This window comes from Podarcis liolepis (genome assembly GCF_965112155.1).
Source record: "Podarcis liolepis genome assembly, chromosome: 4".
NCBI classification, from domain to species: domain Eukaryota; kingdom Metazoa; phylum Chordata; class Lepidosauria; order Squamata; family Lacertidae; genus Podarcis; species Podarcis liolepis.
Window position 1 is genome coordinate 104,660,174 of NC_139558.1, and position 15,904 is coordinate 104,676,077.

The 15,904-nt window shown below is 42.9% G+C and overlaps 2 protein-coding genes and 1 long non-coding RNA gene across 3 annotated transcripts in view; 1 reads left to right on the forward strand and 2 right to left on the reverse strand.

Moving 5' to 3' along the window:
- LOC310705173 (uncharacterized protein) overlaps positions 1–15,904 on the reverse strand; it is an 82,473-nt gene that overhangs the window by 53,513 nt on the left and 13,056 nt on the right. The window lies entirely within an intron of this gene.
- LOC310705470 lies at positions 3,482–6,287 on the forward strand. The gene is made up of 2 exons (XR_014525315.1): positions 3,482–5,210; positions 5,746–6,287. It is a non-coding gene; the product is annotated as an uncharacterized lncRNA (long non-coding RNA).
- LOC310705112 (uncharacterized protein) overlaps positions 12,510–15,904 on the reverse strand; it is a 79,542-nt gene continuing 76,147 nt past the window's right edge. Inside the window, exon 6 of the mRNA XM_083499558.1 lies at positions 12,510–14,576. Coding sequence (XP_083355684.1) covers positions 13,030–14,576 — 1,547 coding nt within the window. The 3' untranslated portion in view covers positions 12,510–13,029. The remainder of the gene's footprint in view (positions 14,577–15,904) is intronic.

Below are 15,904 nucleotides of genomic sequence, written 5' to 3' on the forward strand. Positions count from 1 at the left end.
TTTTTCTTTTCTTCCTTTTTTCTTTTTTTGTTCATTTTATATATCTGTGCTTATCTGAAATATTTGCAGTATTTTGTTTATATTTTGTAATAATTATGTTAAATAAAATTTAATAATAATAATAATAGAGTTGCCAACTACTACAGGAATTGCTTTCTTGAGCCTTTTTAGCACTGTAATACCATTTTTTTAAAAAAATATAAAAAGGTTGCTTTTTAAGTCATGGCAGAGTGTGAGCAAATACTCCACATCTGCCAAGCTTTCAGGAGCAGGACTAAGGGGTGAAATGAAGCCCCCCAGATCCCCAAAGGTTGAGGGAAAGGGTCTATCTCCCTTCTTCATTGTCATTATCAGTTATTTCTACCTATGAAATGGGAAGAAATCAGCTGCTCATGTAAAGCGCAGGGTTTGTTGGGGTGGAGATTAATGAGCTGACAATGGTATGATTTGTCAGCAATGAATATTATTTGTTCATATATACATATACATATATGTGTGTGTGTCTTTTATTTACAGCATAACACAACCCCCACATACACAAATCCACCCTCATTAAAAATGAACATAACATACAATACAAACAACCAAATAAAAGACTTCCTTTATTCTGTATCTGGCCTCCTTATTTACTTCTTATAAACTGTTTCCTTTATGAATAATTATTAAGATTTTTCTAATTATAACTTCAGTTACAGATAGGTAGCCGTGTTGGTCTGCCATAGTCAAAATAAAAAAAATCCTTCCAGTAGCACCTTAAAGACCAACTAAGTTAGTTCTTGGTATGAGCTTTCGCGTGCATGCACACTTCTTCAGATGCACACGAAAGCTCATACCAAGAACTAACTTAGTTGGTCTTTAAGGTGCTACTGGAAGGATTTTTTTTATTTTGTCTAATTATAACTTAAATATCCACAAAGTCTCCTGCAGACATTAATCAAAACAAGTCCAGGTTTTGATTTAGAGCACTGTTTTGTGAAGCATTTCCCCCCTGCTTTTTGAAACTCTTGTCTAGTGTGATCTCTATTGCCTCTATTAATCTAGCCAGTTCAATATACTCTTAACAGTTTGTCTTGCCACTCCTTTTTTGTTGGCACAGTTTCTTTTTTCCAGTTTTGGGCAATTAGGAGCCTTGCCGCTCCTGTGGCATAGAGGAATGTTTTCTGATCTTCTCTTGCTATACCTGCGTCTGTTATCCCTAGCAGAAAAGCGTCTGTATTTTTCATAAAGTTATATTTAAACATTTTTTTAAGCTTGTCATACACTGTGTTCCAAAAGCTTTTGATTTTTTCACAGGTCCACCAAACATCTATAAGTGTCCCTCCTGTTTTACCACACCTCCAGCACAGATTTCTTTTTGTCTTATACAAGCACATCAAAGTGCAAGCAGATAAATAGGTACCGCTCCGGCGGGAAGGTAAATGGCGTTTCCGTGCGCTGCTCTGGTTCGCCAGAAGCGGCTTAGTCATGCTGGCCACATGACCCAGAAGCTGAATGCTGGCTCTCTCGGCCAATAAAGCGAGAGGAGCGCCGCCACCCCAGAGTCGGTCACGACTGGACCTAATGGTCAGGGGTCCCTTTACCTTTACCTTAAGAAAGTATTACTCAGTATTACTTCGTGGAAAGCATGGCCTCCATGGGGCTATCCCTGAATAAGTTTGGTCAAACTCATAGTCGCGAGCATGCCTTAGACCTGGTGTTCACCTCTATGGATATTGCTGATCTGACACTAAGTAAAAGTGAAACAAAAGAAGTGCTATGGTCAGATCACTTCCTGGTGCAACCGGACTTCTCCGCGACCCTTCCCCTCTGCAGGGAGGTGGGATCAATTAGGATGGTCCACCCCCCGCCCACTTAATGGCTCCAAATGGTTTCCAGAGAGTGATAGGGGATGTTTTATCCCACGTTGATGGCCTTTCAGCTCATTCCCTGATGGCCCACTGGAATGTAGAGTTAACTAGGGGTATTGACTGTCTGGCTCCAAAGCGCCCTCTCCGATTGGATGGAGCCCGGACAACCCATGGTTTTCCCCAGTTCCGAGGGCGATGAAACAATTGGGACAAAGGTGAGCTAGGGACAAAGGTGAGAGCTGTTTCCTAGTTCTGCTGGATCTTTGATAGCATGGACCATGCAGTGGTGGAGCTTCATGCTCTGGCATGGGGGGGGGGGGCGTGGAGAGCAGACAGGGACCAGGCTGGGGCATGTCCCGGGGGCGGGGCGTGCCACAGGCAGGGGCATGGCACGCGTCCTGGGGGCGGGGCACGCTGCCCACAGGGGTGTGATGCACATCCTGGGGGTGTGATGTCCAGTGTGGGCGGGGGGGGGGCAGCCGAAATGGCACCCCACTGGGATTGTACTGCTGGGGGTGGTGCACTTCCCCCACACTCTTCCTCCGTCAGTGGGACCACAACATCCTTCTGGACTGGCTAGAGGAGCTGGAAGCTGGGGGCACTGTTATACAGTGGTTCCTCTCTTTCCTCCTGGGCCATGTCAAGAAAGTGGGGGGGGGGTGAGTGTTCAGATCCCTGGTTTCTCACTTATGGGGTGCCTCAGGGTTCTGTCCTCTCCCCCATGCTTTTTAACATCTGGGAAGCTGCTGGGAGAGATCATAAGGGGGTTTGGACTGGGTGTTCATCAGTATGCGGATGATACCCAGCTCTACCTGTCTTTTAAATCAGAACCAGTAAAGGCGGTGAAAGTCCTGTGTGAGTGCCTGGAGGCGGTTGGAGGATGGATGGCAGCTAATGGATTGAGGTTGAATCCTGACAAGACAGAAGTTCTGTTCTTGGGGGACAGGGGATGGGCAGGTGTGGGGGACTCCCTGGTCCTGAATGGGGCAACTGTACCGCTGAAGGACTAGGTGCACAGCCTGGGAGTCATTTTGGACTCACAGCTGTCCATGGAGGCGCAGGTCAATTCTGTGTCCAGGGCAGCTGTCTACCAGCTCCATCTGGCACACAGGCTGAGACCCTGCCCCCAGACAGTCTCACCAGAGCGGTGCATGCTCTAGTTATCTCCTGCTTGGACTACTGCAACACGCTCTACATGGGTTATAAAAGCAACCAGGAGACTGTAGGCCCTCTCTGCCCCCGCGTCCACACAGGTCAGTTTCATCAGAGCCATGAACTCACAGTACGTGTGAAAGATGACGTTGCCTCTGCAATACGGGAGCCATTTCAGGAGGAAAGGGTGCGGGCTCAGGAGGATGGCCCCCCGTAGCACGATGGTCAGTCCCATCTTGGCAACCACATCATTGGTCAGGCTCCTCTTTCTTGAAGGGCCCCACAGACCTCATGGGACAGCCGAGAAGATCCCCTTGCTGCTTTTTTCATAAATCAGCAACAGAGGTTGCATTTCCTTATTTACAGGAGGGCTGTTGCTAAAGCACATAACATGCCATTCACGCTTAGTTATGTATTAGGCACAAATTAGTGTGTGTGTGTGTATTTGCAAACTACCCGTCTCTGAGCAGTGAGACACCCCAAATCTCCGCCTCCTTTCCTTACATTTGACCCCCTTACAAAAACTAGGCGACAGAAGCGGCATGCCCAGAGCACGAAGGTCTGGCAGAGAGAGAAAGGAGGCCCCAAGTGCTCTGGGTTCAAGAGCTACAGCCATGCCAGGACCCAGAGAGCCTGGCTCCTTCATTCATGCAGTCAAGCAGTGTATAAATTTCATGAAACAAATGAAATAAACAGGGAGAGGGAAGAGCTTTGGGTCATTATTAACATGGATGGGAACTTATTCTCATAATGTTTAATTGGTTGGTGAAATTGGAAGCCACAAGATGTGGCAAGGACGACAGGCTTGCCAGTTTGGAACGGGGGTCATGTCTCTTCACAGGAGGAGGAGAGTATCTCTGGTTATAATCAGACCTAGCTGTCTAGAGCTTCCAGCTAGAGAGGCAGTCTAGCATGGAAGGCACCTGCGGGAGGACAGGCCACAGGAGTGGGCTGTCGCTGGTGGGCTTCCTGGAGACATCTGCTTGGCCTTGGCTCTGGGTGGAAGCCCCTTATCCGGCTATGCCATATCCCTTCCTATATCCAACGCTCCAGCCCAAAGGAAAGAGAAGCATTGCCAGACGTTCAAGGGCTGCTCTGCATCATCTTCTTAGGAGAGCCCTGCCCTTCCTGGAGAGGGAGGAGACCCCTAGGAGGGACCTCCAAGTCCCAAGGGGTCCCAGAAGAGGAGCAGAACCTGAGGGAGGTGGTGGAGTCTTCCTTGGAGTCAGAGAGACCCCCAGGAAGGGGGAGAAGGCCGTTGGTGTTGGGCAGGTGGAGAGATGCAAGATGGAGCCAGGCAGAGGTGTAGTGGTTGGAGGGCTGGACTACGAGGACCTGGGAGAGCAGGGTTCGAATCCCCACACAGTCATGAAGCTCCCTGGTGGACCTTGGGACAGCCTGGCCTACTTGGCAGGGCTGCTGTGAAGATAACAACTGGTGGCAGAGAGAACCATGAAGGCCACCTTGAGCTCCTGGGAGGAAAGTGGGCTACGAATATCATAATAAATGATGAGAGAATAGAGAAAAGGGGAAGGCAGGGGAAGATTGTGGAGGAGCTGAGCTCTCTGGAGAAGACTGACCGGATCTTCAGCATCTATCATTGATAGGTGTTCTGTGGTGTTATGCAGCCATAACTTGTGAAATATAACATCCAGCACACCAGCTGTGCCTCAGTTCTGCTCCAGACGTGTTGCAATCCACGGTGTGTGCTCTGTGTGGAGGAATCTCAGGCATGCAGAAAACACTCAGCATGCAGCTTCTTCCTAATCTATGAAGCTTTATTTACAGCGGCATAATAAATCAGCAATCCGGGAGAGTGAGCAGACATTGCTGTCTCTCCTTTGGCAGCAAAAAACGAAAGTAACTCATCTCACATAACAAAGCATAGAACCCCATATGTGACACACCCCCAGGGACAGGACATCACTCCGTGAGCTATTAACCCTGTAAGCTCTGGTTCTCCTAACATGTTCATCACGAAGCCCATTCAAAATGATGAATCTGGCTTTGCTGTTCTTTTCTTTCTAAGCTCTTATCTTGGCTAAATCACCCTCACTTGTGCCTGTAGGCTGAGTGCTTCTTACTGAATGCGAACAAACAAACTTAATTAATTAATTACCTTTCTACCTGATTTGGAGTTTAGAATATGTATTTGGGAGCATTCTAGTGCAGTCTCCTTATAAACATGAATAAATATAAAAATGTGAAGAGGTGACAATATTGTCGGATTCTCAAGCCGCAGTCAGAGGTCACTGGCCTTGTCTCCAGGCATTCGGCTTGAGATCCTGTTGACCCTCCCGTCTGCGTCTCCCGGCAGGATACAGGCAAGGTCTTTCCAGCGATCCCACTCAGCGTGAGAGGGACACACCTCTCCCCCTCCTCCCTGCTTCCCTCAGGGAGGGGAAAAGAGACAGACAGAAATCTATTTACATGTCTTTATTTCTGTCATTCCAGCAGTACAGAGAAACGTGTCTGCACTCTCCAGACTCCAGCAGTAGAGTAAGGTACTCCACCCCTGTACTTCCAGTACAGGTCAGATGACACTCTGAGCTAACATCCGGTGCTCAGTACAGTGAATAGACTGCCCCTTTGTTCCAATAGTACAGTCCCAGACATCAACATCCTGTTTTGCATTCCAGACACCTGCAGCTGGCTTTCGCATTGCTGCTTTTTCCTGACAAATATGTATTTGGGAGCATTCTAGTGCCGTCTCCTTATAAACATGAATAAATATAAAAATGTGAAGAGGTGACAATATATGTTTCTGACATCAGTCAATACAACATGCACAAACATGAATAATAAATCCTCTCCTGCCTTCCTGAACATTCCCACACTGACTGTGCTGGAGAATATAACCATCCTCTTCGCCATCAAGACAGAGCCCAGTCTCCACCAGCCCATGGACCTCTTCCTCTCCATGCTGGCCACAAAGGACCTGGTCATCAGCACTTCCACCTTGCCCAAGATACTGGTCATCCCCGTTTGGTGTTGTCTGCAGATGTGATGAGCAGCCCCTCAGTTCCTTCATCCAAGTCATTTATAAAGACGTTGAACAACAACGGGCCCAGGACAGAACCCTGCAGCACCCATCTTGTCACTTCTCCCAGGATGATGAGGAACCATGAAGGAGTCCTCTTTGGGTTCGGTCAGTCAAAGCCACCTAACAGTTACCTCATTCAGCCCACATTTTACCAGCTTCCTTGCAAAAATATTACGGGGGACTTCGTCAAAATCCTTACTGAAATCAAGATGCACTATTTCCACAGCAGTGGCCTGATCAATGAAGTTTGTAACTCCATCCAAAAAAAAGGGGAGGAGAGATTTCTCTGGCTTGACTTGTTTTTGAGAAAGCCATGCTTTCATCCTGTATGTTTATATTGTGACATCCTCAGATGAAGGGCACATAAATTTTAAAAATGATAATAAATAAGGATATGAACAAACTGTAACATGTGCAAAGGAAGGCAATTCATGTATTTATTTAATTTGTATACCACCCAACCCAGTGGTGCCAACTTGAATAAAATATTGGTGGGCGCCAGGTAAGGCCCGTCTTGACAATCACATGATGCATGCACACAATTGGAATGGCAATGCCTATCAACTGGGGGCGGTGGCCCCCTCAAATATCTTATTGGGGGGCAAAGACCCCTCAGCCTCTAAGTGTTGGCTCCTATTCTCTACACCCACAGGTCTCAGGACGGTTACAACATAAAAACACAATATAAAAATACAAAATCCACATCTGTAACCCCCCTACCCACCACATTTTAAAAGGGAATTAGATGTTAATCAGCCAAGGACTTCCGGGTTAGCGCCATCGGTAATGGCGGAATTCCTCTGACTAGGAGGAATTTGCTCTGTGGGAACCGGGTCTGGCCGTCACGGCGAAGGTGGAGACCCCTCAAAAATCACAGGCGGGTGAAGCCTGTGAACGTGGGATTCGGCGGGCACCTTTCGCACCCCCCTACTCGCGGGGAAACCCGATTTCAGGGCTCCGGAGTGAAGTGGGGTGAGTGGCGCGGTGCTGTGAATTGACTGCTTTTTCCACGGAGCGAAGCTGCACAGCCGTTGCTGGAGAGCGCTGACTTTTTCCTGTGGACAATTTGATTTTAAAAGCAACTACACGTGAGTAGAATAAATTGGAAGTTTTTAAAGGGAAAAAAGACCTAATTTGGGACTGAAGCAGGGAGGCTCAAACAGGAAGTCCGCCTTCCGCTTTTGTAAATAGATCAAAGCAAAAAGCTTGCAAGCTAAAGTCTTGGAAAGTCGATCGGAAAGGACTAATTTTCCAACATTAAAAAATAGTGAATTCCCCCCCTTGGAAGCAGGAGAAGAGGGGGAAATTCGACCATATATACCTGCAAGAGAGAGGGAAGGAAGTTAAAATTCCACCGCTCAGAACCTGGGAACGGGCTGCCAACAGAACAATAAGATTGCCGTACTTTGAAATGTGTATTGACTGTGAATAGACCATCCGCTGACAGCTAGCTGAGTAAGAGAGATACACTGTTTTCAGCTGCCCCCTTTTGATCTTAAAAAGGAGGAAAAGTAACTGAAAACTGAAACTAACTTTCTTGCTTGAGTTGTGTTTTAAAAGGTGTTATTTTGGATTAATACAAGTACAGATAGCAACTGTTTCCCCCTAGAGGAAGTTTCTGAAACTGTTACAAGAGTTGGATCAGGGGAATTTTCCACTTGTAAGACAAAACTGTGTGACTGTGGGACTGACCTTGGATTTTTTAAAGTGTTATGGCAGATGGGAAAGAAAAAGTAGATCTGTCACTCCCAGACAAAACAACAAGGTCTGGGAAGTCTTGGCAGCGAAGAGCGTCAGCATCCGGCCCTTCTGCCTTATCTGCGGCTGTACCAACACAATCTAAATCAAGAGGAATGTCATCAGAAGAAGCTCTAGCGCTTGCATTAAGATAAATGAATCATTGGAACAACTTAACAAGAAAGCAGATGCTACAAATGCAAAAGTGGATGCTGCAGTTATTAAAATTGATGTAAATACAGAAAGCATAAATAGTTTGGGACAAAAGGTGAATACTAACACAGAAACCATTGAGAAACTGATACAGGAATCTAATTCGACACGACAGACCGCAGAGGAAGCCAAGGAAAAAGTTGCTGCTGTGGAATTTAAGGTAACACAATTGGAAACAGAGAGAGTTCCAGATCTACAGAGGCAACTTCAGGACCATAAACTGACGCTTTCTATGATTGAGCTTAAGGAGAAACAGACAAATTTGAGGATCAGAGCTGTACCTGAACTGGAGAAGGACAGTTTGATAGACTTTCTCACGCAAGAACTTGCAGAATTTTGGGAACTGGATTTGGAACAAGAGGAATTTAAAATTGTGAGGGCCTTTAGATTGGGAAGAGGAGGGAAGAAAGAGAAGAACGGAATAAGAGACTGTTTGATTACCCTCAGATCTAAAGAAGAGAGAGACAGAATTTTGGGCTGGCATTACCAGAAGACTTTGGTAATACAACAGTCAAGAGTGGAAATATTTAAAGATATCCCAAAACATCTTTTGGACCTTAGGTCCAATTACGGAGATTTGGTTGTCCTGCTGAGAAGGAACAAAATCATCTTCAGGTGGGAATTTCCCCAAGGCCTATCCTTCAGTTTCAAAGGAAGGGAAATAAAAATAAGATCAGTAGAAGATAAAGCAAAGTTTTTGAATAACTACGAGGAAGATCTGCAGAAGGAACTTGGAAAAGAGTCAAGAGCATCGGACAGAAGATCATCAGACAGAGGATTAGAGCAAAGAGCATTGGACAGAAGATCACCAAAAAGAGGAATAGTGGACATTGCAACATTACCTTTTGGACTGACACCGACACTACCAACAGAAGAAGAGCAGGCATTGGGTGCAGTTGGAGGAAAATCAGAGTAATTACATCATGGCACTGCAAGTATTAAGCTGGAATGTTAATGGACTGAACTCCCCGGAAAAAAGGTGGAGAGTCTTTCATTTATTGAAAAAAGAACAATTGGACTTGATTTGTTTGCAAGAAACACATGTGACAAGGCTACACAGGAAGATATTCAGTAATAAAAGATTGGGCCAAGAATTTATTTCATCAGATAAAGTCAAAAAAAGAGTAGTCCTTTATGTAAAGGAGAGCCTATCACCGAAATTTATATTTAAAGATGACCAAGGAAGATTTGTCGCAATTGAAATTCAATCACAAGGAGAGAAATTTTTGATAGTAGGCATTTATGTACCAAATGAGGGGAAATCGGAATTTTACAAGAACTTACATGAGACTCTGATGGATTACAATATGATTTTGATGGGGGACATGAATGGAGTGGTGTCTACAAATATGGACAAAGCACTGAGACAGGTAGTCACCAAGAATGGTAGACTACCAAAGACTTTTTTTGATATGACTGACAATATGGATTTAGTTGACATCTGGAGAATGAAGAACCCTTTGGGAAGAGAGGGAACTTTCTTCTCTGAGGCCAAAATGACATGGACAAGAATTGACCAAATTTGGGTAACTAGAGGGTTGGCTCCAAAGATTAGAAAAGTGGAAATTTGCCCTAAAACTTACTCCGACCATAATGCTGTGAAGATGGAAATGAAACTAACACCAACTGGTTCCTTTAGATGGAGGATGAATTACACTTTGTTTAGGAACGAAGAAGTGACTAAGAAGGTCCAAAAAACCTTGAGATATTATTTTGAGATAAATATGAACACCACTATTGAAAAAAGAGTAATCTGGGACGCAAGTAAAGCGGTTATGAGAGGATTTCTGATACAACAGAATGCAATTAAGAAGAGAACTCAAAATGAGAAAAAAGACAAGATTTTGGAGAAAATAAAGGAGAGAAGAAATTGAGAGTGAAACCAAAGTCGCAGGAGATCCTGAAAGAGATAAAGTTATATCAAGTACAATACATGAAAATGATGAACCAGGAAATAGAATGGAAAATTAAACAGATGAGACAAAAGACATTTGAATCGGCAAATAAATGTGGGAAACTGCTGGCTTGGCAAATGAAAAAAAGACAAAAACTTAATACCATTACAAATTTGGAAGTGGAAGGAAAGAATATACAGAATCCAGTGGAGATCAGAAAGTGCTTCCAGAGGTACTTTAAACAGCTATATACACAGGAAACGCAGAAAGAAATGGACATTGACCGATTTTTGGAAACAAATGGACTACAAAAAATCTCTCAAGAAAACAAACTAATGTTGAACTACAAAATAACGGAGCAAGAGGTAGAAGGGGCCATCCAGAACATGCAATTAGGCAAATCTCCAGGACCGGATGGTTTGACCCCAATATATTATAGATCCCTGAAAGAATGGTTAGTACAGCCATTAAAAGAAGTTTGTAATGAAATATTGGAAGGGGAAAGGGCACCAGTCGTGGAAGGAAGCATATATCACACTTATACCGAAAACAGAGTCTGAGAAGACACAGCTTAAGAACTACCGCCCCATATCTTTGCTTAATGTGGATTATAAAATTTTTGCAGCCATTTTGGCTAAAAGATTAAAAAAGGTACTAGTAGAAGAAATTCATAAAGATCAAGCGGGCTTTCTCCCGGGCAGACACTTGTCTGACAATACGAGGAACCTAATTAATATTCTAAAAAACTACAAGTGAATATTAATACTAAAGCAGTTTTGATATTTGTGGAAGCGGAGAAAGCCTTTGACAATATTTCCTGGAGTTTTATGAATAAGAATTTACAGGGGAGGGGGGTTGGTCAAAGTTTTGGAAATGGATTAGGTGCAATTTACTCAGAACAAAAGGCTAAATTAATTGTGAATAATGTAGTGACGGAAGAATTTAAGATAGAGAAAGGAACACGACAAGGTTGCCCAATCTCTCCATTGCTTTTTATATCGGTCCTGGAGGTTCTCTTAAATATGATTAGAAGGGACCAAATGGTTAAAGGTATACAAGTCGGAGCTAAACAGTACAAATTGAAAGCATTTGCCGATGATTTGGTATTGACATTACAGGAGCCAGAATCTAGTACCAAAAGAGTACTGGAACTGATTCAAGAATTTGGTCAGGTAGCGGGTTTTAAGTTGAACGAGATGAAAACTAAGGTTTTAGAGAAAAATCTAACAGTGACTGAGAGAGAGAGGTTTCAGAAGGAGACAGGATTAACATTGGTTAAGAAAGTGAAATACCTAGGGGTCAATATGACTGCCAATAATGTGAATTTATTTAAGGATAACTATGAAAAATGTTGGATGGAAGTGAAAAAGGACTTAGAAATATGGTCAAATCTGAAGTTATCATTGCTAGGCTGAATTGCTGTGATAAAAATGAATGTATTGCCAAGGATGCTGTTTTTGTTTCAAACATTGCAAATTTTGGATAAAATGGATTGTTTCAAAAAGTGGCAGAGAGATATTTCTAGATTTGTCCGGCAGGGCAAGAAGCCTCAAATAAAATTTAAGATATTAACCGATGCTAAAGAAAGAGGTGGATTTGCCCTGCCAGACTTTAAACTTTATTATGAATCAGCCACGCTTTGCTGGCTGAGAGAATGGCTGCTTCTTAAAAATACTGACGTGCTGGACCTAGAAGGTTTTAACAATGTATTTGGGTGGCATGCATATTTGTGGTATGATAAGGTTAAAGCACCTAAAGCGTTTAAAAACCACATTGTCAGAAAAGCACTGTTTAATGTCTGGATAAGATATAAGGACTTGCTTGAAAATAAAACCCCAAGGTGGTTGTCACCAATGGAAGCGAAGGCTCAGGAAAAGCTCAATATGGAGGCCAATTGGCCGAAATATTGGGAAATTTTGGAACAAGAGGGAGACAGATTAAAATTGCAGAGTTTTGAAACACTAAAAAATAGAGTGCGAGACCGGCTCCATTATTACCAAATAATGGAGGCGTATAATTTGGATAAAAAAATTGGCTTCCAGGTGGAAAAATCAAAATTGGAAACAGAACTGTTAGATCCCAAAACTAAGAACTTGTCAAGAATGTATAACTTGCTGTTGAAATGGAATACTCAGGATGAAACGGTGAAATCTGCTATGATTAAATGGGCACAAGATGTTGGACATAATATTATGTTTGCTGACTGGGAACAGTTATGGACCACAGGTATGAAGTTCACGGCATGTAATGCCTTAAGAGAGAATATTATGAAAATGATATACAGGTGGTACATGACCCCAGTCAAGCTTGCAAAAATCTTATCATTTGCCCGATAATAAATGTTGGAAATGTAAGGAAACTGAAGGTACATTCTTTCACCTTTGGTGGACGTGCCCTAGGATTAAGGCTTTCTGGGAAATTATATATAATGAATTGAAAAAGGTATTTAAATATACCTTCCTGAAGAAACCAGAGGCCTTTCTCCTGGGCATGGTCGGCCAATTGGTGCCAAAGAAGGATAGAACTTTTTTAATGTATGCTACAACAACAGCAAGAATACTCATCGCGAAGTATTGGAAGACACAAGATTTACCCACCCGGGAAGAATGGCAGATGAAGGTGATGGACTACATGGAACTGGCGGAAATGACTGGCAGAATCCGAGACCAGGGAGAAGAGTCGGTGGAAGAAGATTGGAAGAAATTTAAAGTTTATTTACAGAAACACTGTAAAATTAAGGAATGTTAGAAGGATGTTGGAATGAAGTAATGTAGTTTTAGCAGAAATGCTATAAAGGATTAAGAAAAAACAGATTGTTAAATGGTAAAAGGAGGGAAAGTAAAGTTACATTATATTAAGATAAAATATAGGACAAAAACTGGAAAAGATGGAAAGGACTTGCTGAAATAGCTAACTGAACTAGAATACAAAAAAGGGAGGTGTGAGGAGGTCAAGGAAACAAGCAAATGAAAGATAAGTTATGGGAAGGTTGATTGTCTTTTTTTTCTTCTTTTTTCTTTAACTGTTTTTATCTTTTTAGTCTTTTTGTGATGCTTTGTTTTTGCTTAATATGTTGTTTTCTATTTTTTCTTTCTGTAACCTCTTAAATCTTAATAAATATTATTCTAAAAAAAAATAGATGTTAATCAGCCAAAGGCCACGTTTTTGCCTGGCACCTAAAGCTATATGATGGTTTTTTTCCAAACTTTGTATGAATTCTTTGATGGGAAGTGAGTTGGGAGCCCTGACTGAAGCTCTTTCCACATTCCATACACTGATAAGGTTTCTCCACTGTATGAATTCTCTGATGGGAAGAGAGATCGGTACTCCTACTGAAACTCTTTCCACATTCCACACACTGATGGGGTTTATCCCTTGTATGAATTCTCAGATGGAATGTGAGTTTGCTGCTCCGACTGAAGCTTTTTCCACATTCCACACACTCATAGGGTTTCTCCCCTGTATGAATTCTCTGGTGGGAAGTGAGATCAGAGCTCATACTGAAGCTCTTTCCACATTCCATACACTGATAGGGTTTCTCCCCTGTATGAATTCTCTGATGCCTAGTGAGAGAGGAGCTCTTCCTGAAGCTCTTTTCACATTCTCCGCACTGATAGGGTTTCTCCCCTGTATGAATTCTGTGATGGGAAGTGAGAGAGGAGCTATGAGTGAAACTCTTCCCACATTCCACACACTGATAGGGTTTCTCCACTGTATGAATTCTCTTATGGGAAGAGAGATCGGTACTCCTACTGAAGCTCTTTCCACATTCCACACACTGATGGGGTTTCTCCCCTGTATGAATTCTTTGATGGAATGTGAGTTTGCTGCTCTGACTGAAGCTCTTTCCACATTCCACACACTGATAGGGTTTCTCCCCTGTATGAATTCTCTGATGGGAAGTGAGATCAGAGCTCTTCCTAAAGCTCTTTCCAAATTCCACACACTGATAGGGTTTATCCCCTGTATGAATTCTCTGATGGGAAGTGAGATTGCCACTCTGACTAAAGCTCCTTCCACATTCTCCACACTGATAGGGCTTCTCCCCTGTATGAATTCTCTGATGGGAAGTGAGAGAGGAGTTGTGACTGAAACTCTTTCCACATTCCACACACTGATAGGGTTTCTCCCCTGTATGAATTCTCTGATGGAATGTGAGTTTGCTGCTCCGACTGAAGCTTTTTCCACATTCCACACACTTATAGGGCGTCTCCCCTGTATGAATTCTTTGATGAGAAGTGAGATGGCCACTATGACTGAAGCTCTTTCCACATTCCACACACTGATAGGGTTTCTCCCCTGTATGAATTCTCTGATGCCTAGTGAGATCGCAGCTCTTCCTGAAGCTCTTTCCACATTCCACACACTGATAGGGTTTCTCCCCTGTATGAATTCTTTGATGGGAAGTGAGATGGCCACTCTGACTGAAGCTCTTTCCACATTCCACACACTGATAGGGTTTCTCCCCTGTATGAATTCTGTGATGCTTAGTGAGATCGGAGCTCTGACTAAAGCTCTTTCCACATTCCATGCACTGATAGTGTTTCTTTCCAATGAGAGTTTGCTGATGGGAAGTAGAATGGGAGCTCTGACTGCAGCTCTCTCCATACTCCAAATTTTTACATGGCTTCTCCTCCCTGGGGATTTTATCATGGTCACCTTTGTTGTTGATTTCCAATTCATTACAATCTGCAATGGAGACAAAAAGGGATTAGAGCCTCAGGAACAAATGGAGACAAACTGAAGGGAGTTGGGTGTATGATCATTATCTTTGTTGTTTGTCATTTAGCAATATATTTATTATTAGATTTTTATGGATTATTGAATGTTGCTTTGTTTGATATACAGTACTGGCCCAAATTGTGGAAGCCTTTTGGAAAAAAGTGTATTTCAGAGGTTTGTTGGCTCAAAAAACCACTTATTTTGGAGTTATTTCATAAAATTGTATATCAATGGAAAGATAATTTAATCAAGAATGTAATGCAACAAAATTTGTTCACTTCACTGTATTCTATGAAAAGTTTTAGCCAAATAATAATTTTCATTGGTTTTTGCAGTTATTTTAAACATAACATTCAACTTATATATAATATAGAAAGCATTTGGCTACAACAGCCTGAAATTTTCCTCTTCCTCAACTAATGGTTTTCCCACTTATTATCCTATATTTCATTTTGGGATCATAATTATTATCTTTAAATCCTAATCATAAACCAATGATTTGTAAATTATACTTTGCAATAATTGACAAAATCCACCTTACAAAACTTCTTGTAACTCTACTCGTGAAGTTAGTTATTGTAATGGCTTGGGTCTCCCCCAGAGAAGTGAGACAACTCCGGCAGAAATTATTTCATATTTATTGCTCAAACTCATTAATCACTGTGGAGCTCAATCTTCGGCTTCTTCCCCCAAGTTTGATGTTGAGTCTGAGCTCCGCCCCTTCCTTCAATGACAAGCCCCCACGGTCTCTTCCGCTCTTTTTCACACCTCTCATGAACTTTCATAGCTCGACGAGATTTGGCAGAGATCATTTCATTTCACTGTGTCTGTTTCACTCTCAGTGCTCTGCAACTTTGTTCTCTCTGCGTTCTGTCCCCCTCTGTGTGTACAAAGGAATTCTCACTGTTTTTCCACTGTTCCAGTCTCTGTCTTGCCTGTCAAAGAATCCTGTTCTCTGACATCACCCCCTCCTCTAAGCCCCCTTCCTCCTCCTCTTCGGCCTTGCTGCCTGCCACAGAGGACTCTCTCGGTTCTGGTTCCCACCCTGTATCACTCTCCTCAGCTTCTTAGCTCATTTTCCTCCCTCCAACCTCTAGGCTTGGGCTTGTGGGGGGGGGTACCTACAGTGGAACTGCCTCTGCAATTCTTGGGTGTGTAAATCCTGGCTCTGTACCCAAGAGTTTTCCTGAGGTCCATAACATTTCCATGACACTAAATACTGCAACTTTCTTCTACACAGCCTTGACTTTATAATCTGTTGGATCACAAACTCCTCCTGGTCTTCTACCATAATG